The sequence below is a fragment of the Empidonax traillii genome, unplaced genomic scaffold (genome assembly GCF_003031625.1).
Source record: "Empidonax traillii isolate 1590-97213 ecotype Southwest subspecies unplaced genomic scaffold, ASM303162v1 scaffold655:size661012, whole genome shotgun sequence".
In the NCBI taxonomy this organism is placed as follows: Eukaryota; Metazoa; Chordata; class Aves; order Passeriformes; family Tyrannidae; genus Empidonax; species Empidonax traillii.
Genome location: NW_020955848.1, coordinates 458,941 through 482,040, shown reverse-complemented (window position 1 = coordinate 482,040; position 23,100 = coordinate 458,941). Strand labels below are relative to the sequence as shown.

Genomic DNA, 23,100 nt, shown 5'->3' with positions numbered 1-23,100 from the left:
AAACAGAATTGGAGAAGGCACTGTTGAGCCTAAAGCTCTAACATAAGAATGTTTTTCTTGCTATTTGCCCTGACCAATCCTGGAGACTGATGTTGACTCCGTATTGTCTGATAGTGAAACAGAAACATCTTCGTGTTCCCAAAGGGGATTGTTGACCGAACTGTCATCTTGGTGATACGTAATGTATTTTGTGTGGATCTCATCAATACCTATAAATACCTCCAAGGGGTGTCAGAGGATGGTGTCAGACTCCCTGGTGGTGCCCAGTGATGGGATGAGGAGCAATGGCCACAAACTAAAACAAAAGAAGTCCCACCTAATATGAGGAAGAACATTGCAAACCCACCTGGATATGCTCCGGTGTCACCTGCTCTGGGTGACCCTGCCTTGGCAGGGGGGTTGGACTGGATGATCTGCAGAGGTCCCTTCCAACCCCAGCTGCTCTGGCATTCTGTGTGCATCATTCCCTAAAGCAGAGACACCAGGAAGGAGTGTTTGGTCCTGATTGTTACTTATGTCACAATCGTGGGAGCTCAGAAATGTGGGCACATGTAGAGAGATGTTTATATTTAAAGAGATGTTTATATCTGAGTGTTTATATATAAAGAGGTGTTTATATATGAAATATACATGTTTATGTAATACATATATATATATATATACTTCCCCCCCTCCTCTTGGCTGGTTATTTCTGTGTACCACTGAGGTTTTTTTTGCATATCCAAACCCGAAGATTTGCTGACTGGAATAAATGAAGGCACCAATCAATCTGTGCTGAGAGGGTGGCAGGACACAGGTGTGTTAAGGAAGGCTCCTCATGCCCAGCCCTTTGCCCTGGCACAGGGGGGTCTGTGGTGCTGCTGGATTTCCTGCACTCTCATCAAGTGAATTTGGTGTTGTGCAGAGCCATTATCTCAGCAGGCACTTGTGAGCGTGACTCAGCTCCGCTTCCTGACGGAGTTCAGGGGAGGCTGCACGAGGTCTGGGTGTGGGTATAATGGGATAATATGGTTATTAGATTAACATATGGGGAGCCCTGCGAAACAGGAAAGCCATCAGCTTAATTGGAGAAGCTTTTCCCCGCTCCTGATGCTGCGTGTCCTTCTCCTTCCTCTCAATCCTGCCTTTCATCTCCCTCTCTGAGCCGGGGGGAGGCTTGTGGTCGTGTTGAGATGGCCCTGTGGGTGTATGGCTTCCTTGGAGGGGACATCAGAGGCTGTCAGAGTCCCAGGACTTCTCGTGTCTGCTGTGTCCCCTCGGTAGCACCAGTGACTCTGGAGTGTGGCTGCTTAGTCTCCCGTTTCCTGCTTTTAGTGTGATGTGAAAATTGCAGTTTTGGTGTTCTTCCTTAATGAGACGTAATGAGCTGCTTTGGCAACTCTGTGAGCCTGGAGAGAGCTCCTGAGACAGCATAAAGTGGTGGCAGTAGCTTCCAGATCCTCAGGACTTCTGCTGCTGTTGGACCCTTTGCCTTTGGGCTGAGAACTGCGGTGAGAGGTGGAACTGGTGCCACTGTGGTGTTGCTACAAATACTGTATTTAAAATGCCTTTGTGTGCAAAGGTTTGTGCCTGTATGGGGGAATTAGACCACTACTATGATAGGCTAATCCCTTTTTTAACTCCTTTCTAAAAAATGAATGAAGTAGGAAAATAGTGCCCTTGGATGGTCAGATGTAGAAGAAGTTCCCAGTTACAGGGCTTGTGAGCCCTGTTGAGATCCTGTTAATTTTCAGGATGGGGACTCTACTTTGCTACTCCAAATGAAAACATGGATAGTTGTGCCCTTGCTGTGATCAGGAAGTGTCTGCCGTGTAGGCCAAGTGCTCCTGTCCTTGGACAGCTTCATGAATCCTGTGTCCAGTTCTGTCCCTTCACTGCAAGAAAGACATTGAGGGGCTGGAGCGTGTCCAGGGAAGGGCCTGGAGCACCAGGAGCAGCTGAGGGAGCTGGGGGCACTTAGCCTGGAGAAAAGGAGGCTCAGGGGGGACCTTCTGGCTCTGCAACTCCCTGACAGGATAGGGGAGCTGGGGGGTGTTGGGCTCTGCTCCCAGGGAACGAGGGACAGGATGAGAGGAAACAGCCTCAAGCTGTGCCAGGGGAGGCTCAGGTTGGACATCAGGAGAATTTCTGCGTGGAAAGGGTGGTCAGGTGCTGGAAAGAGCTGCCCAGAGAGGTGGTGGAGTCCCCATCCCTGGAGATGTCCAAGGAGCACCTGGAATCTGGTAATGCTGGTGGAACCGTAGGAACTCCTGCAGCCCAGCACTGCTGCTTCGCTTCCCCTGCTCCAGGGAGGACTGTGGTGCTGTGGGACAGATTTAAGGCTTTTGTGGAACCCTGGAGTTATGGCTGTGGTGAGTGGTGGTGGCACGTGGAGACTCTTTTTCTATTGAGGTGACTTTGTGTCTGCAAATTTGCGCCCTAAGGTAGGGAAGAAAAAATTTCAAGGAAATTGGAAAAAGTGCATCTTAGGAATGCATTTGTGTCATTTTAGTGCTGCTGTGTTGTGAGAGACGTTTGGAGCTGCCTGGCATGACAGGACAGGTACCTTTGTGTTGTTAATGGCAGGAGGACCCTGCTCTGACACGTCCCAAACCCGCAGAGCGAAAATGAAAATGCCCATGAAAGATTTGCTGCCTTATTGATCAGTGTTTGATCAGCATTGATCGGTTATCACTCTGACTGAGCTCGTGCAGATTGAGTTTCCTAGAGACAACATACCCCATGGACACCCAGGTTAGGGCTTTATTTGTGGTATCCCTGTCCTGTGAGGAAAGGCTGGGAGAATTGGGATTGTTCAACCTGGAGAAGAGAAGCTCTGGGGTGACCTGATTGTGGCCTTCCAGGAGGAGCTGACTGGAAAGATGGAGAGGGAATTTTTACAAGGGCCTGGAGTTGTCACTCCGGGTGGATTGGCTTCAAACTGACAGTGGGTTTACATGGGATATTGGGAAGGAATTCTTGGCTGACAGGGTGGGGGGGCCCTGGCACAGGTTGCCCAGAGAAGCTGTGGCTGCCCCATCCCTGGGAGTGCCCAAGACTAGGTAGGAATGGGCTTGGAGCAACCTGGGCTAGTGGAAGGTGTCCTTGCCCATGGCAGGGGATGGAACTGGATGAACTTTAAGATCCCTTCCAGCCCAACCCAGTCTGTGATTCTATTTTTACACCACCTTTTCATTCCCTGCTTGCTGAGGGGATGCATTTCCACGTTCCCCCATCCCTGTCACCCCCGAAGCAGAGGGAAGGGACTGGTAGGTGAAACACTCTCCTTCCTTCTTGAGTGACCTTAATTTGACTGCAGGCATGTGCTCAATTACTCCCAGTTTACTCAGCAGCCACTATTGTTCTCTATCAATAAACACTTGTTGCAAACAACAGATTGGAGAGGGATAAAGATACCGGATAAGTGTGTACTCCTGTTTGTTTTCATCCAGGTCAGCGACAACATTACAAGCTGGGATTGTTCTGAGAAGTGATTAGGGATTTACCAGGAATTATAACTCTGTTTTTTTCTCATAGGGCACATACTGACTTCCAGTAGGCAGCCAGGTCTGTAATGCAGAGCTTTTATTAAACTCTGCAGAGAAAGTGGGTGGTCTTTACGGTCCCTTCCAAGCCAAACCATCTCGTGATTCTGTGATTTCAAGTAGCACCTTGGTGGGTTTTTGGTTATCCCCTTTACCTCTGGTTTTATAAATGCTTGACCTGGGTGCACTGAAACAAGGCTAATTTTGGGCTCTTTGCCACACTTGGCACGGATTTCTTTGTGGTGCTGGAAGTGCATTTTCCTTTCTGCAAAGGCAAAGTTTGCAGGGAAGGGGAAAATAATCTGGAGGTAACTTAAGAGTCAAAGCAGCTTCTCCAGGAAGCCTTTCTGTCAGCTGCACCCGCGGGTGTGAGCGCTGGGATAATTTTTCCTTGAAATATTTGTGTTTCTGGAGTTTGCCCAGTGTTGGGCACAGGCAGGATATGCTTTGTCTAATCCTTCAGTGCAGCTCTGCAGGACTGAAATCCAATACATCTTGTTAAATACCTGTAGATGTGTCCAGGTCTAGATAAATAGCTGAAAGCTGACTTATATTAATGAATGGAAGCTCCAGCAAGGAGCTGCTGCTAATCCAGTCTTAAGGTATTTACTCTATCAAAGGTGTCAGTCTTGTCTCCCCTCTTGGACTTGCTGCGAGTCCAAAACTTCCACAAATCATTCAGTGGGGCTGCTCTTCATTGTGGTTCTTCTTTGACAGGGAGATGGACCACTGGAAAATTAGCTTTTTAAATATATTTTTTAAAACTTAACATTTTTGTTTCTGTTTTCTGGCCCGTGGTAGCCCCTGAGGCCTTTCTGACAATAGTAATTTTCTGAGTAAGGTTTTAATCAATTCCTTAGTGAGTTATTGGAACACTTTCCTCCTTTAGCTTGGGGTGGGAGAGATGGGAATTGAAATCTTGCCCTATCTAAACTAAAAAAGTGTCCAATAAGAGATAACTCTAGTAATTCTGAAACTTCATCTCTGTTTTCAGGCTGTGGTTGTAAAAACATTTATATATTTATAGTATTATTCGGCCACGTTTATATAACTTGTGAATTACATCTGATTTCTGATGTAAAGATTTGTAACAGAGGAAGCAGCAGTGGCTGAATTTTAATTTCATCAGCAAAAATAGGAAATATCTCTGGAAATACTTTTCTACTCCATGTAGCTTTGTAACCAAACTGAAATAATTGCATTGAGAACTCTTCTGTGCAATCAGGGGTCCATATACGTAACAAAACAAGCAGATGGATGAGTAACTGAGGTAACTCTTGGCTGTGATACGTGAAATTTAGTGGGGTTTGTATAATATTTCTTAGCACTGACTGCTGCTTTGTTTCCAGCATTGCTTATGTTATTTCTGCACAAAGCTTTTTATAACATGTTTTCAGAGGTTTGTGGTGGCTGATTTTTGCCTGAGGGTGTTGGAGTAGCAAAATGTCTGTTACTCAGTAGAAAATACCAACAACTATGTGGGACAGGGCTTGCTGTGTAATTTAGGAACGTGAATGGCAGTAAAATTGTACATAATCAATGTGTGTGCTTGCAGGCACTTGGGGGTTTAAGGCACTGTGTTCTGTACATCTCTGCTCTTGTAGTAGCTGTGTCACTCTGATGTTTGTGCTACACGAATTATTCAATATTGGGATGGAAAAGCTGCTGGAGCAGCTCCCAGGCTGAGCCTGGTACAGGGATTCCTGAGGAGTCCCGTTGGTGGTGGCATCATGGACAGTTGTCTTTCCCACAGGGGGAACCTTTTGGCTTGTCCTGAGGATTTCCTGGCAGGGCTTCCTGGACATCCTGGAAAATGGAGCTTTGGCAGGGCAGGAGGGCACTGGGGTGAGCACAGAGACTCAAGTGCCCCAGAGCCTCTTCAAGCATCCCAATACCTTCTGGAAGTGCAGCCTTAGGTGTTTGTGTTTGCTCTGCCCGCCCTGTCCTTCTTATCCAAACAAAGGAGGGAAGTGCTGACGTCACTCCCTTTGCAGTTGAATGTAATAAAGGAACATCTGTTTAGGGCCCCAGGAGGAGGGAACCCACAAGGAGCTGAGGAGGCCAGACCATACCAAAACCTTGCTCTCGAGGAGCTTCAGTTGGGCTCTGTTAGGAGGGCTTTCCCAATTCCCATACCTGGAATAAAAAAAGAAAAAAAGAATTAAGGAATAACTTATCAAACCTCGGTGCTGGTGGTGCCTGTGATTCCTGAATCAGGAAGGAGGCAGAGATACGGGATCATGGAAAGCTCTGCTCTTACCTGTGTCTCCAGCAGCTGGTGATTTCTTAGCTTTTAACATTCCCCTAATGGGACCAGCTGATCTGCAGGAAAAAAATCTTGGCAGTAGGGAATGTTTGAATGGATGGAGTTGGGTCCTTCCATTGCCTCACCTCAGTGTGTGTAGTATCTGTAGCAAAGGCTGTGCATCAGGAACGAAGTGAAAGCAACTGGTAATGCAAAAAAGTATTCCTGTAGTAGACCCTGGAATGGGAAATATCTCAAAGCTGAGCCAGATGGAAGTCCCTGATGATAATTTGAGTTTCTGAGTCTTGAGGCAGATGGCGAACAACTTAACGGGACGCTTTGCTTTCCAAAAAAGTCTGCTATGCATATGACTCCAGTGAGCAGATCATGACCCTGCCATGGCTCTGGATTATCCAGGCAGTGGCTTGGAATGCCCTGTAAATGCTGTGCTCTGAAGGAGGGGTTGCACTGAGGCAGTGACTGTGTGTAGATACGGTAAAGTATGCTGCTTGGGTCAGGAAAGTTAGAGATAAGGCTCTGTGGGAACCTTTAAACCTTCTCTTGACTAAACACAAAGTTAAATCTCTCAAAATAGAAGCATATGAATGAAAACTGACATCAAAATGGCAAGAGTTTTTTTTTTTTTTACTTTAATTACTGTTTTTTAAGTAGCAGAAAGAGCTAAAAGAGGATGTGTTTGTCAGCTTTTGTTTGACTTGTCTTTGACTTTTTCCTGCAGCTCTGGGGTGGCCTGGGAGCATTTTTTGATGTTTGGCATCAATCTGACTCATTTGTAACTCTAATATAGAAAATAATGCTTACACTCAAGCCCTGGGTGTGCTGTAACGTGAGATGGTGGTGGTATTACCTGGTGTCTGGCCTCTTTTCTTCTTTATATCTCCTCTTTTATCCTTATACACAAATGCCCCCCAGTTTTCTGCAGCCATCTCCCGTCATCTTGCCATCCCTGCTGGAATTCCTGCCATCCCACTCACCTGGCTCCCCCTGTTTCCTGGTGGCAAATTGTGCTCATCTTTGGAGCCTTGCAACTGGGGCAAACGGAAAACCCGAGCACTGCTGTCCTCTCTCCCTCCAGCGACCAGCTGTGCTCTCTCTGACTCATTTTGCAGGCTGTGGAGGCTGAATTATTTCTCATGCCTCGGATTTGGACCCTCATCCCCCTCCCACTGTTGTGCTGCCTCAGCCTTGCCTTTATTTCTCTTACCTTGACTAGTAGGTGGTGTTGGTGTGTAGAAGGCTTGTCTTTGGTGTGGCACTTCCTACCTCTGTCCTGCCTTGGCAGGCTGTCAGCAATCGCCTCTGGAGCTGCTGACAGCCTTTATTCCACCCCTGGGTGACCTCCATCGGGCTGCTCTGCACTTTTTTTCGTGCTGCTCACTGATGGTTGGGCATAAAGAAGGCAGATTTTTTTTTTTGTCATGGATGTCCCAGGCAAAGGGCAGAAGAGCAGCTCCCAAACCCTGTAAGGCTGGAACAGGCCAAGCAGCTGGAATTGGCTCCTTAGGAAAATGAATTTAGTGACATATGACAAAGCACTGGAGGGGGTTGAAGCAGTGGATAAAGCTCCCTTTCCCAGAGATTTCACTTTCTGAGCTTTTCTGGTGAGAAAACAGTTGTTCCTGCTCACGAGTTAAGTATCTGTTCTCATCTCCTGCCACTTTTTATGGTGCAGTGTTATTTCTTAGACAGTATTTTCCATAGTGTGTGAGTCAAACAGGAGGACAAAACACCACCCCCAAACTTTTGATGGAGAGCCAAATATTCTTCTGGTATTTACTGCATTACACTTTGTTTATGTTTGTTGGTTGGTTTTGTTGGTGAGCGTTTGACTGTAACTAAGGCTCTAAAAGGATTAAAAAAAGCACATTAGATGTTTATCTGGATAACAAGGACATCTGCAGTTGGATTGGATGGGATTGTTTTAATGCTGGGCATTAGTGCCCTAAAGAGCTCCATGAGGGGCTGATGGATGAGGGGATTGTTTTGGTAAGGTCTTGGTGTGTCTCTAAAATGTTGATGATGGGAACTGGACTTTGGATTCTATTCTGTCATGCCTGGTCTCTCTCCTGCTGTTGGGATACTGTTGTAGGTCGCAAGATTTAATGTGTTTATGGCCAAGCTTTCTTTAAACCACTGCCACAGCCCGTGGGAAGTGTCTCCTATTAGCTAGTGGAATCACCCACCATCCCTAGAAGTGTTCAAAAAACATGGATACGGCACTTGAGGACGTGGTTTTGTGGGGAACATGGTGGCAGAGCTGGGTTGATGGTTGGACTTGATCTTACAGGTCTTTTCCAACCTTAAGAATTTTATGACTAGTAAAGGGGTTTTTTTTGGGGAAAAATCCAAACCTTCTTTGAGAAGCAGCTGAGTCTTTGAGGAGTGCCCTGAAGTAACTGGGATGGGAGTTCTTATTCCTTAGAAATCAAGCAGTGGACTGGATATAGCCAGATAAGCACATTTTAGGAAAGACTCGTGAGAATTCCTCGGTTATGGTGCCTCTTACGTTTTTGGAAGTTTTGTGTGGGTTCAGCTCGGGTTTGATTCTGTAATTGGGCGTTTGTGAAATGATTTATTAACAGATTTTTATCAATCACTTGTGCTCCAAAAGAGGCCTCTGTTGATTTACTGGGCTGTGATAGCTGACTGATTTAATTGGTTCAGATTTATGCCTTGAACACAAGAAAGTGCATTTTGGGCTTCCTGCAACAGCTGCTGGTTTCCACAGTTAGAGAGCACAAAGGCTGACATGTTTTTGGCTATAAACCAGTAGTTTAAATACTTTTAGGGCTTGAATACTGAAAATATTGGGATAGCTGTGTAAGCTTTTACAGTCCAGGTGTGATACCATCTTAACCCAGCGTGCTGATCTGGGAGCTGTTCTTAAATCAAGATATAAACTTTTATGACTAAAAGTTCCATAACACTTACATAAGGAGTGTGGAAAATATAAAATAGCTTTGGGGAGGGGAAATAGATTAATTGCAGCTCAAGTGTTGAGGAGATGGGTGGTGATAGCAATGAGAAAGGGCTGGGTAAATGCAGTGAAAAGGGAAATATTGGTGATCATTAGTGAAGCCTTGGGCTCTGCCACTGTGTTTCCCTTCTTGTTGCATCTGCACATCACAGGGTTTCTCTTGTTCCCTTTGCAGGCAGCAGAACACTCTTGTTTTTGGGGCTCTGTAAAGTTTAAGCTGTTTTTCTCCAGAACACTGAAGGCTCTTTAGCGAGTGGAGTAAGTTGGATTGCACCAAACTTAGCCAGTGCAAACGTATGTTAGGGATATGTTACATACACACATTGGAGCAGAGTTTGCAGATCATGACAGGGAAATCTTAAGTTGTCTCCTTAAGCTGTTGTTTCCCGTGGGGCAGTGCTGGGAGCAGCACTGGGCTGCTCCTCCAGCCAGGAGCTGGCTCTGCCCCCCTGCCTTGGCTGGTGCTGCCCTGGGCATGTGCTGGGTGCTAATGCTGCTCCTCTTTTCAGGGAATACTTGGATTGATGCTGGGAAAATCACATGACAAAGAGAAAGTAAGAATAATCAAAATATTGTTGTTTTTTTTCCTTATAACAGCAGGTTACTGTAGGTTAATGGCACCTTAAACACCCTCCTGGCATTAATAAATGTGACCATCGGTGGTGTTTATAAAATACAATTTCTTTGGGTGGTTATACTTAGGAAGGCGTTACAGCCCTGAGCTATTCTGAATTACCAAGGGTGATTTTGGGGCTCAGGGGAGTAAAGGATGAAGTTATAAGGGTTATTTCTGATAAATCAGTAGGTTGAGGGGTGTCCTACTGAAGGGGAACCAAACTGGTCAGACAGGACTCAACAGCTGCTGGTGGAAAGTTCTAACCTGGGAATTCCCATATACATTTGTAATTGATTGCTGGCTTACATCAACTTTAATTTAAAAATTAATTAATTGTAATATATATATATATAAAGATTATTAATTAATTTAAATAATTAAAAAAAGAGAGTTGGACTTAAAGATCCTTGTGGGTCCCTTCCGAATCAGAATATTCTGTGATTCAACTCGAAAAGGCTTTAGAATGATTAAATTAACTGGTGATAAAGTTAAGGGCTGCAACTATCAATTTAGGTTCTTACTGTGCAAAAATTGTGGAGCTCACTGGAAGGGTGTTCTTTTACTTTTTTTTTTTTCTTTTTTTCTCACTACCCAGAAGTTTATATATTTATAGAGAGAGTAAATATAGAGAATGGTGCTGTTTCTGGAAGAATGGTGATGTTGTATCATGTCGTTACTTCTCCTTATTTCTTGCAGGATGAATGTAAGAATTACTGTGGGTTCAGAGGATTCCCTTTAGATGGGAAATGTGGATCTGTAGGGATCTGAGCTCTCTCTGACAGCTCCTGCAGTGCTGGTGGAAGGGCTGGTGATGAGAAGGGGACTCTGCAGCCTGGAGTGAGCCGGACAGTGACCCTTTGTTAGGGCCAGCGGCCGAGCCAAGCGCTCTGAAAGCAGCACAAGGCATGTGATTGCTCTCTGGCTTGGAGAAAAACAATTTTTTCCCTGTTTTTTTTTTTTTTTTTTTTTTTTTTTTTTTTTCAAAATGCTGCTCTTATCTACCAGTGCATTCAGTGCTGCTTGACTCGCTGCCATGGTTACGTTTCCCCGTTAATTCCGGCCTAAGGTACAACTTCAGGAAAAGTGTCCCTTATTTCCAAGTTCTGCAGCAGCCCGGCTGTTTTGGGAAAGGGAAACACTGGGGGATCAAATTGTGGCTCTTAGCAGGTGGTTCCTCTCTCCAGTGTTCTTTCAGAGCAAGCAGGAGGAGCTCCTCAGGGATTATTTGACTGGGGATTTCTGTTCCTGCTCTTGGAGACAACTTGAAGGCCTGAGAGACAAATAACCTGATGGCAAAGGAAAATTGAGCGAGGTTTGGTGTGTGAAGAGCCTAAAACTTTCATCTCTCTTCACCACTCTGGAAGCTTTTCTGAGAAAGCAGCAGAGGAAATTTGATTTTGTTTTCCCTCATAGAAATACCGAGGAGGAAGAAGAGTAGGAAATGAAAAGATCTTCCCATCACCTCATTTCCTCCTCCTTGCTTTAGGCTCTTTGCTCTGCATCATCAGCTCTGTATTGCAGAGAATAGTGTCATTTCCCCCCTGTTTCTGCAGCAGTGCAGTAGCAGTTTTGTCATGTTGGACTTGATTTTTATAGTCGTGGAAATGACTGGTAAAATACAGCTGTGACATCAAGCTCTCTGCTGTAGAAATGCTTAGTAAAAGACACCCTCTTTTCAAAGTTATGTTCAGTGCAATAGAAACCTGCTGCAATGGCAAGGGAGAGGCTTGAAGAAGCAGGGGACTGATGTCTCAGATGGTGCTTTGTGCCTTCCTTGAACTCCAAGCGCTGACATAACCTGTGCTGGTTTATCCTGGAGCTTTGGATTGGGAAGAACTTCAGGGTTTGCCTGCGTCGTTCATGTGACTCAAATCCAGCTTGTGAAAGGGACTGTAAGACTGTAAGACTGAGCTTCACCTGAGTTCCACCTCAACATGAGGCAAAACCTCTTTCCGTGGAGGGTGGCAGAGCACTGGAACAGCTGCCCAGGGAGGGCAGACAGGGAGTCTCTGGAGACATTCCAAACCCACCTGGAAGCATTCCTGTGGCACCTGCAGCAGGTGGGTGTGTGGGCTGGATGATCTCCAGAGGCCCCTTCCCACCCCAACAATTCTGGGATTCTGTGGCTCCGTTTGGGACCTTTCCCTAAGGCTGCACTCGCACTCAGTTGAAGTTGGTGCTGTCACCATCACCCCGAGGTTCTGAACAAGCTGGACTCCTGCAGCTGCTGCCTGAGGGACAGGGTGTCAGTGCTGGGGCAAGGGAAGGGGCAGGGACGTGCAGCTGGAGGCACAGGAGCCAGGAATGGGTGTGGAGCTGCAGCCCTGCCGGTTTTGGTCACTTATCTCCCCGGGGAACCTCAGTCCAGCAATCCTGACGTTGACTCATGGCCAGTTCATGAACTTTTGATCCTGTGCCAGCACTGACCTTAGTAAGCTGGACTGCCTCCTCCTCCCCTCCAGTCTTTAACTCTTTTCCCTCCCATGCCCTGCACACACCTTGATGTATTTTCCTCCATAGCAATACTTATGGTCTGGCATATTTTGCCAAGACTTCCCCCAGAAGTGGTTTGGAATTTCAAAACGAGTCCATTTTGAACAGCTGAGTCTCCAGTGCTCTCCTTGCCACCTTTGAGGGTGTTCCCTGTAGCCCCACCACAGCAAGAGCCAAGTTACAGCTTCTTACTGTCCCCCCCCCCAGTGACACGTAGGAAATCCCAGGGAGCATCAAAACTCACTCACTTCATGATTCCAAGTTACCAGAAGACAGATGCCAAGGCATCTGCCACTAGATAATGTTTTCTGTTAATCTGCATCAGCAGCTTGCTTTTTTCTGCAGAGCCACTGTTAAGAGCTCGAGGTGATGTGATTCCTTCTTGCATACAGGGTGTGTTTCAGTTAATGGACTTCTTAACATTAAAAATCAATTTGGATGTTCTTGATTGTGCTTCTTGTTAGCTGTGCATTATGGCACGTTAATAATGCTGTAAAGTCAATAATTATATATATATATATATATATTTAATTTAGCACTAGTTTCAGTTTTGCACCCTGAGTACTTTGTGGTGAAGTGCTGGGAATACTGATTAGCAAGAAGGAGGAGGGAGAAAGCTGTTAAACAGTGAGGTGGCATCTTACTTTATTAGCTCCCTAAAAATAAAGTGTCTGGTTTAAAAAGGGGAAGGAAGAAAAGCAAGAACCTGAACTTACTTCTTGGTAATCTTGGCTTGGTCCAGGACTCTTTATTTCACAGAATCCTAGAATCAGTTAAACTGGAAAATCCCTCCACTTTGTCCCCCAGCCCAGAGCACTGAGTGCCACGTCCAGTCGTTCCTTGGACACCTCCAGGGGTGGGGACTTTACCACCTCCCTGGCAGTTTGAGAAAACCAGAAGGTCCCCCCTGAGCCTCTTTCTCTCCAGACTTTATTTATGCATTTTTAATCAGTGCAGAAAGAACAAGTGTGCATCTTGTTCTGTCCTACTTGGATTCATCAGTAAGGTGGTGATGTTTCTGGAAGACAACATGACTCAAGTTTGGGGACTGCTCTGGATTGATGAAGTTTCCTCAGCTTATTAATTCACGTTGAGTAGTGATAAGACACCAAATGTGATGCAAAACATATTGCTCCCCTGCGCTGCCATCTGTTAGAAAACCTGACGTGTCTGCTGATGTTTAGAGAGGCTTGGTGGTCCTTCACTCCCGTTGTGTCCTCACTTTGGAAGTGGGAAGGCAGGCTGTCACTGCAGGGACTTGAGTTTGAGGGATTCCAGAGCTCAGGTTCAGGATTCTCACACCCTCAACAGATGCCCCATGTAGTTTGTGGAGGAGAGACAATGCTCTCAGGCTCATGTGGGAATACAGTTCCAGATGGACCAAGGTGTGTTCCAGGAATTCACTGCTCCTTACTGTGTAGTTGGACTTGTTGGATTTAGTGTAGACCTGCAGTAAAAGTCACATCCTAGATTTAATCAAGAAGATGTAGAGTGTAACTGGGGAGGAGGAACCATAAGCTGTATTTTCTTTGTAAGCTTGGTGGTGAGTATTTCAGGCCTAAGGACTTCTTCAGGCTTCTCCTCTCTTTAGGAAATTCATTTTTTGGTAATGTTGGGATAACAGGATAACTGGAATATTGAGAAGGAACTGTGCACCAGGCTTGGTGAGACCAGGAACGACAAAACACAAGGTGACTTCAGATCTACCCTTGATTAATGAAATCATCATCTTGAACAGTTCTCAGGTGCACCTCCTGACCCCAACACTTCTTTTTTTCTTCTTCCTTTCTCCTTTAGTCTTAGTTGCAGAAATTACAACCTCATTGGGGTAAGTAAAGTGGTCTAAGGAGTTTCCGTAATGCTGAAAGCAACCACTTCACTTTAGGGAAAATAGGAGGAAAACCTTCAGATGTCTTTGATTTATGATGCTAGAGAATTTGCAAAAGACTGCTTTCACCTCTGCATTTTAAGATTACTTGTATTGAAAAAGCACAGTTATGATTTTCTTAAAAGACTGTGTAAAATAAAGCTGAGAATGTTTTAAATGTAGTTTGGTTTCTTTGAGGAGTGTGGAACGATTAATACAACCCTTAATGCAAAGTAATTCCAGGGAATATTGCTCTGTAACATCTTTATGGTGTCTTAAGGTATCTCACCTTTGATACAGTCAGAGAAAAGCTCCTTCACTATAAATTGATGTTGCCTTTTGTTTGCTTTTTCCTTTTTCTCGCCTTTGCCACCTCTTTAATTCTAGTGTTACCATCCTCGTTTTTCTAATGTGTGCAGATGAATGAGTGCAGCTCAGGAGAGGTGTTTGTTTTGTATTCTTTAACAGCAAATGGGGTTTCAGTGCAATTACTGTAATGCCCTGTTCATGTTTCCTTCCTTTGTCAACTCGAGTTGAAAAAAATGGCTCTTTCTGTGCCCACATTAATTCCTTGCTTTTGGCACTTCAGGACTCTTGTGTCGATGTGATTTGTGGTTGTGGAGGGAGGAGGAGGAGCAGGGACAGCCTTTACCCGGAGGATCCCTTGGCTGAAAGCACAGCTAAGGAGGAAAAATATCTTCAGTGGCCTGGGTGGATCATCACACCTGTGGCTTGGGAATGAGTCACTGTGACTTTGTTGTATTTTCGTAGAATCCTGAAATGAGTTGGGTTGGAAGGGACCTTAAAGCCCATCCAGTCCCACCCCCTGCCATGGGCAGGGACACCTTCCACCAGCCCAGGTTGCTCCAAGCCCCGTCCAACCTGGCCTTGGACACTTCCAGGGATCCAGGGGCAGCCACAGCTTCTCTGGGCAACCTGTGCCAGGGCCTCCCCACCCTCATAGCCAAGAATTTCTTCCCCAAATGTGATCAGAACCTCCCCTCTGTCGGTGTGAAGCCATTCCCCCTTGTCCTGTCCCTCCAGGCCCTTTGTAAATAGTCTCTCTCCATCTTCCTTGTTGTCTCCCTTCAGGTAACTCACCCTGGCTTGGGCTCAGTCATAAATCTTTTGATGCTGGAGGAACCGTATTCTTTATTTTGCTCTGTGTTGTAGCAGAGGTGTTTCTGGTTTATGAGGTTGTGTAACTCCTTTGCCAGAACTTGAGCCGTAATTCTCCAGTTTGGGCACGAAGGGGAGGCCTGGAGTTACCTGGTGTAAATATTCCTAATGCTCCATTTAGCTCAGAGCTCTCCCAGCTGAAAATCTGTCATGCTGAGAACTGGATTTTTCAAATTAAGCAAAATTTAAAAAAAAAAGAAAATTTGCAAGTTATACTTCAGGTTTTTAAATATTTTAAATGGTGCCTCAGAATACAGTTGTTCAAACAAAATATAAGCATTCCGGTTTCATGCTTTACTCTTCCAAAATTTTGTCTTTTCCTTTAATTAAAGCCTTGTTGTTTGCTCCAATCAAACATTTTCTGTCATAACAGCTTTTGATGTCACTGTACATAAAAAAAAAAAGTATCCTGAGAGGGAGTTATCTGCTACCTAGCACAGGAGTAGGCAGTGTAGTGCAAGCCTTGCCTTGTAATCATAGGGTGGAATGCACTTTATAGTTATTTTGGTTGTTTGTTTCGTGATCTGTCAATGCTGCTGCAAGCCAAAAATGTGATTTATTTTTTCTTGCAGACACATTTTTCACGCGTATATATTTTCAAAGATAAATCATCCCTCCGTGGCTGTCGCTCCTCAACCAGTTCAGGGCAGTGGGAGCTGTCTGGGCAGTCATTACCCCTTGATGGCTGTTTGTCATCATCAGAGAATTGGTCATTACAGTGAAGCTTCTGGTACGTGACCCGTGTGATGGCAGACACCAGTGAAGACTTTTGGGGCATAAATTTTAGTGTCTTTTACTTGTAGCTGCCTTTGATCCTCAGTGTTGTTCCGTTTAATGTTTGAGCAGTGCTTGGCTGGAGTGTGAGTTGATAGTTTTAATCTGTCATCATGCGAATTCTTCCTGACTGGAATGTCTGATTTGAGGCAGTGGGATTGCTTGTCAGGGTCCTGAAGGCTGAAGACTCTCCTTGGGTTAATTTTTGGGTGCACGAGCATCCACTGGTCCTCTTGATTTGTGGGCCCTGAAGACATCTCAAATAAACACCCCAAGGGTGGCCAGCCTTACAAATTTGGAGGAGTTGGGACCGTGTAACTTTGTTTTCCCTGCTGTGTCCAAAAGCTGAGCTGGAACCATTCCTGGTGAGTGTTATCAAGCAGCCAGTCCCACGTGCCATGGATTCAGCATTGTTATCATCCCTCTGCTCAAAGCAGTTTAAAATGGCAATTTTTGTTAATGTGTTTCACAGAAGCCTCTTCTCCTGCAGAACTGCAGTTATGGCTTTCAAGTATCATGTGCCAGATAGCTGGGAGGGAGGGTTTATCTCTCTTTAATAATGACAAAATCAGCAAAAACATCAGAACAGGAATAGCTTGGCTTGTTGTGATGTCAATAAAACCCCTTATTACTTTTTAAAGCCTTCATTTAAATACTGTTGGTATTGGTCTCTGCAGTGCACCCAGCCTTTATTTCTTTTACACTGTCCTTTTATTCCTTTTATATTTATTTTTATACTTATATATTTATATATTTATGTAGATATATTTACATATTTATTTATTTATATTTATTTATATATTTATATTTATTCCTTTTATTATCCTTTTATTCCATTTATAGTCTTACACTGTGTTTTCTCTTCCAAACTGCTTTTTTGTATTTTTTTTCCCCTTGTGCACTCAGATAGATTTATTTACCTCTTAACATTAAAGTCTGTCAAGCAAGAGGAGTTGTGCAGAGAAAAGGACCTGTTTGGGTGTTTGTTTTTGATAACACTGTGAGCTGGAATTGGAGAAGTTCTGGTGAGAATAAATAGTAACTCCTGGGGGTTGGAAAGGGAGTCCTGGCCAGGGTTGGGCTCTGTGGCCCGTTCTCTTGGTGGGATTGGGATTAGACCTTCTCAGGTGCCGACTTGGATGTTCCCTGCACTTGGGGCTAAACTGATTATCAGACTTGAGGTCAAGAAAGTGTTGTTTTGTTTTGTTTTGTTTTTTTTTTTCTCTCCAGTTTTTCTCCAGAAGGTGTTTCCTGCGTCTCACTGTTAAATTTATAACTGGTGGCTTTTGCCAGAAGTTTTTAATTCAAAGGATTATTTTTTTTTTTGGCTTTATCACCTTCAATGCTGTGGAATATGTTAATGCTCTGTGAACTCTTTTGATTTGAACATTTGTGAAGATTTCCTGGGAAGGAGAGTCAAACCTAACTTATCCAGGTTTTTCTATTCTGGTAATATTATCCTGGAATGCCACTGGAGCATTCCTGACCAGCGCTGCCCACCAGCCCTGGAAGCTGAGGTAGAAAGGGTGGTAGGAAGTTTGGAGGTCGCTGTTGTGTTCCAAAAGATGCTTCCACACCTTCAGGAGTTATGACAAACAATAAGAAATTCTGATTCTCCGGTGTTTCTGGTTGATAACCTCGTTGGAAGGAGTAGCTGCAGTTGGACATTAAGGCAGAAACTTTTGTGGATGCACCTTGACTAAAATTCTTTCACTTCAGTCTTGTGAAATACTTGGGAGTCTCTGCCTTGGGTCATGAGGACCCTACTTGGTGTGGGAAGATTTTGTTTCCTACAGGGAGTTTTGCTCCATATGAAACACAAAAATTTAGCTTTAGGAACCACAACTGGTTTTGTTTTTCAGATTATTAATATTTTTTTTCCAACCAACCCTAGTTTGCAGTGTTACTTGTCAGAAAAATTCCTGCTAATCTCAGTGCTCGTGAGTTTCTGGGCAGGGAGGAGTGGTCTCTGAGTTACTGGGTTTGGGGTTTTTTTTGGGTGTAGTTCATTAAACAGTGGGTTGATGCAGTTACCACTGGAATTCAGGAATCCTGGAGTCATGTTTTTAAGTGTAGTACTCATTCAATAAACTAATAAGGGGACTGAGAAATGATTCTTTAATATTTGTGGCGGTGATTTGAGTTTTCTAAAGACACTTTGTAAGTGTTCTGCGTGTTGAGCTGACAGGGGAAGACGTTGCAGTTCATGACAGACCTGCCTAAAATGGACACACAGTGCTGGAAGATGGGCAAGTGCAACAAAAATTAATTGGATGCATTGCCATGAAGAAGCAAAGCCTTACAGATGGAGTGAGGGACAGCTTTAGACAGTGAACATGTGGCTTCTTTGTTACAAGGAGAAATATTAACGGATTCAAGGACTTGGCCAAATTTTTACTTTCTTTATTTCTTTACTAAATGATTGAGAATGGCAACAACGAGTAATAAAAACTCCTGGACGTTGTGTTGTCCTGCGTGTTCTGACAGCAGTGTTTCCTCTGTCCAGCTCTCTACAACTACGACGCCAGGGGACCCGATGAACTCTCCTTACAAATCGGGGACACCGTGCACATACTGGAAACATATGAAGGTAAGGTGGTAAAAATTCAATTAAAACCAGTATTTTTTTTTCCTGGCTGCATTCCTTTTCTGTTCATGACCTTCTGATGGGATCAAGTGGTGAATTGCTTACTTGGTTGTTTTTTTTTTTTTTTTTAAGGACAAACCCCTTTATTTCTAAAGAGCACAGAATTAACTGAGTGGAGCCACGTGTGGTCGATGACCTGGGGAATAATCATTTCCTTCTCTGGGGGAGATGGATGTTCACACCACTTTATTTGTAGGGATTAATTGTAGCTTCTACCCTGTGTTAGAGAAATGATAGATGCTTTTTGGATCCTCTCAGGTAATGGCAAAGAACCCGGTGCTAAAAGGAGTTGATTCCGAATTTGAAAGTCTCTCAGGTCCTAAATTATTTACGTCTCCCATGGAAGAAGGGCACGTGTTACAGTGCCCTGCACTGATTTCAGGCTTTTCCAGAGGCTCTTCTTGTTTTGATGTGCAACTGTAGGAATGTTCCCTGTACCAAAACCTTTCCTCCTTGATCCACGTAAAAGGGAATTGGAATGCTGAGTCTGATGATCAACAGGATGTGGAAATTGTCACAGCACTTTTCAGCTCTTAATTCAGCACTGAGCCAAGCAAAATAGAACTGTTTTATTATATCCTTGAGTTGAAATTTTATGGCAGGATGCAGTTTGGAAAGGTGTGAGTAACATGTAACTAATCTCTGTGTGGTTTAAAATCTTGTCGCTTCTTTTTTTGTGTAGAAACAGGATTTACTTAAATATACTGATCTATTTTTTTTCTCTCTAGACATTGATCTTCTGGGAAATCTGTGGGATAAATTCGGTTTAGATATTGGCTTAATTGGATTTTTTTATTATGATATTTATTGAAACAATGTTATTTCAACAAGAGTAACAAGCTCTGCTCATCAGTGTACAATGGAATTTTCTCGTTGTCCCTGGGCTGGCATTTTCTTGGAGTTGAGCTTTGCTGCTGCAGTGCCAGGTTCGACTCTGAGCAAAGCAGTGGTTCCCCTATCTGACGTTACAAGCTTTAATTAAAAAAAAAAAAAAATCTAATAATGCAAAGATTTGAAATGCAAACGGAATGGTTTAAATATCGCAGAGCTTTGCGCTTTTATATATAAATAGATTTATTTAATGAATGTGGGAGAAACTCTGAAACCATATCAAATGCTGACTGCTGCCAAGTAAGTGGGACAGTGGGGATGACTCACTTTTCCCCTGGACTGGAATAATAGGAAGACCTTCACACTCCTCTCAGGGCTTCAGGCACATGGGATGAGGTCATGTTGAAAGAAATGCAAATAAGTCAATGTTCTTCCAAACATGTTACACAGAGATTACTCATTAAGGCCCTGCTGTGATGGGAAATTAGATCCCATAATTCTTATCTCTCTTGTTCACAGAGCTGCCATTATTAGGTGATTATTTGAGCTTTTTGATCCTTGGTGTATAAAATCTGTGCAGATTGTGCCCCAGGAGGTTTCATCCACATCCAGGTGTGTGCCTGGGAACTCACCTGCCCTCAGTCCCATCCCACTGCTGTCCAGTCTCAAGACAACCCCCCCAAATTATGCGAGCGCGGGGCAGAAGAGTTTTTTGTAGACTCAGTAATTCCTTTTTACTGAGGATCTGGGATTTTGCTTCTCCCTTTTCCCTGTGTTTAAGATTGTGGGGGAAACAGCCGGCTTCTCACCTTGGATACCTGCTGTTATCTTACATTCTGCATCCTCCCACCCTGCTGGATGGAGATTTGTTACTGTTTTGAAAGAGTTCTCTGCAATAATTCTTCAGTTCAGAGTAGTTTTGAAGACTGATGTGTCTGTAGGCTTTGAAGTGATAGACTGTAGTTGGTATTTTTTTTTTTTCCTCTCCTCTGAATCTGCACTGTTGTCAAGGAAAGCTCATGGGAAACCCTTGCTCAGTTGGTTTTCTCTCTGCAGACACCAGAGGATGAGCAGCTGGGAGGGCTCAGCCCCACATCCATAGTGTGGAAGAGCTGGTTTAAGGACATTTTGCTCCCATATACTGGGATGGATTGCTGAGATGAGCTTTGACCGTGTGTGGGAAATAATATTTCCTTTTTAAACTATCAGTACAACTTATTTTGGAATTTGTTTTCATTACTAAATAAAAAAAAAACCTAACAGGTTAGATTTTAATCAAAAAATTGTGGTTTTTTTTTTCCCCCTCCAGAATGCAGGAAAAGAAGTGTTCTTTTTCACATACACATAATATGTGGATCCTGTAAATTTTGAGGCGTGGTGAGAACAGTGTGTGTTTTACAGGAGTTGGGAGGTTGGAAATGAACGTGCACATTGCACTGGTAAAGTTTGTGTTCTTCCAGGAACCAAAGTAAAGGTGAAGCTACTTCCTGGAGTAATTGTTGGTGAAAGTCAAATTAATATTTTTTCTTTCAGGAAGAATTTATGTAATTTATTCTTTGGTTAGAAAACTTTCTCTTACTTGTTCTAATGTGAGCCTTAAGGAAAGACCAAACAAAGCCATGTGAATTCATAAATATCCTTTATTTTGGAGCAGATAGCCCAAAACAGCTATTTGCCACATTCTGGTTTAGTACTTGCCAGATCTTTATTGTCCTAATTCTGTTATTTGTCCTAATTATGTTATTTGATGGAATGGGCAAACAAAACATGATCACTGAATGTGGCTTATTAAGGTGAATGCCTGTGAAATGTAAAAGAAAATAAACCTCAAAGCCAAGGTGGTGTGTTTGAGCATCAATTAATTTCTAGTGCTGGTGTGAGAAGGGAATTTATGTTTGGGTTCCCAAATACAGATTTTGAAATAAGTTTTTCCTGATACTTTGAGAAGATTTTAGTTCTCAGTTGCAGGTTTTTTTGTTGGATGTTTTTAAATGCAGCAAATACTTTCTCTGTGTGTCACTGCTTAGTAAAGAGATGCATCATTCAAGAGGAAGCAAATATTTGAATGTCTTTTGCAGCTTTAACAGAAAACAAGTATTTCACTGGTCTCTTTCCTTAGCTGAGCATTGATGTGGATCCTGTAATATTTGTTAAGGGTGAGGCCTGGCCTTGGACACTCCCAGGGATGGGGCAGCCACAGCTGCTCTGGGAAACCTGTGCCAGGACCTCCCCACCCTCACAGGGAGGAATTCCATCCCAATATCCCATCTAACCCTGCCCTCTGGCAGTTTGAAGCCGTTCCCCCTTGTCCTGTCCCTCCATGCCTTGTCCCAAGTCCCTCTCCAGCTCTCTTGGAGCCCCTTTAGGCACTGGAAGGGGCTCCAAGGTCTCCCTGGAGCCTTCTCTTCTCTCCAGGATGAACAGCCCCAGCTCCCTCATGTTTTTGGGTAGTTGATTAGAGATGACTTCATGTGTTTAAGTGGCATTGTGTGTATTCATGGCAAGCCCCAGTGCCTCCAGCTGAGTCAGTGAGAGCTGCACTGGAAATTTTGGCTCCCCGTTGCACAGCTCCAGGCTGGATACCCAGACCAGCTCCATCCGAGTGCCAGGGAGGAGGAGCCTGGTTGGACCTGCCTGGCCACACCGGGACCTGAGTGCAATGAGCAGGAGTGCAACCAGTTCTCCAAGGCGGATTTTGGCTGCTCTCTCATCTATGATCCCTGTGGCTCTTCCTGTTGGCTGCAGAACCCCCAGAAGCAGAGCTTCAGCCACGAGGAGCTGTCTTTGCTATGTGGATTTTAATCAGGGTGATGTCCTGAGGCAGCACAGAAGATGGGGTGGGAGAAGAGATACTGTATTTTCTCCAGTTGGTCCAGTGCATCTGGTCAGAGTTATGATGTTCAGCAGACTCTGGGACTGCAAAATGTCGGTTTATTCCTATAAAACGGAGGGAATTCAGTTATTTCCTAGGATTGGGATCTGTGTGTGGGTTTCAGCCAGTGGAGTTAACGGTGGCAGAAATGTTTTATCTTCTTTGCACCTGAGCCAGAAGCTGTGAGTGGTCGCTTCAGCAGCAGTTTTTGTTGATATTCCTCTGAAGGCAATGGAAATGTGAGATGTGAGGCCAGTGCAGCTCCTGTAGGGAAGTGAACTGTGGTGGCTGTAGACCCCAGATCTAAGAACCATCCCCAGGTGAACATGGGGGATGAGCTCCAGGTGGAGTGTGAAGGTGATGAATCACTTTACCTTTTGCTGCAGGAGAGCAGGTTGAAAAATCCCGTGTGCTTGAGCCTTTAATTTGTACTTCTAGTCCCAGAGTGTGCATAATGAATTTATCAGCATGTGTTGACTTCACTGAACTTTCTTCCTGCCCCAGCTGTTACTGGTTGCAATTTTTCTTCCACATTTGCTGTGTAATCTCTCCATCCTCACCCAGAGATGGATGCTTTGCTCTACCAAACCCCTGTTTGCATCCGGGCTCGGTTTTCCGAGAGGGCTCCTTGCTTTTATGTTTTGATGTGTGAACCGTAAATCACAAAGTATTCCTGTGTTCTGATGAGATGGCTTAAGGCTGATCTACATTTGAAAACTTGCAGTTGTGCAATTTCAAGAGGTTTTAAAATTGAACCAGTCCAACTGCAGATTTTTGTAAAGTTAATCCTCTTGAGGTGGTTTTGTTGATGTTGGTGAATTAGTAATCAAAATTAAGTGGATGGTAAATAAACACGTAATGTAAAACACATAATGTAAACATCCATCTCTGTCATGTCTTGTCCATCAGTTTGATCATCATCACTGGGATTTTTACAGCTTCCAAGATGACTTGTTTAATCCAGGATATTAAACCTGTAGAAAATTGGAATTCAAGTGGGATGTGCAGGGTGAAGCATCATCAGAAACCTCGGTGCTCGTGAGCTGGGAGGTGA

General features: G+C 44.1%; 1 protein-coding gene across 2 annotated transcripts in view; it reads left to right on the top strand.

Moving 5' to 3' along the window:
* DOCK1 (dedicator of cytokinesis 1) overlaps window positions 1-23,100 on the top strand; it is a 264,003-nt gene that overhangs the window by 2,153 nt on the left and 238,750 nt on the right. For both annotated transcript variants that reach the window (XM_027899291.1, XM_027899290.1), the window contains exon 2: window positions 18,203-18,286. In XM_027899291.1, coding sequence (XP_027755092.1) covers window positions 18,203-18,286 — 84 coding nt within the window. The remainder of the gene's footprint in view (window positions 1-18,202; window positions 18,287-23,100) is intronic.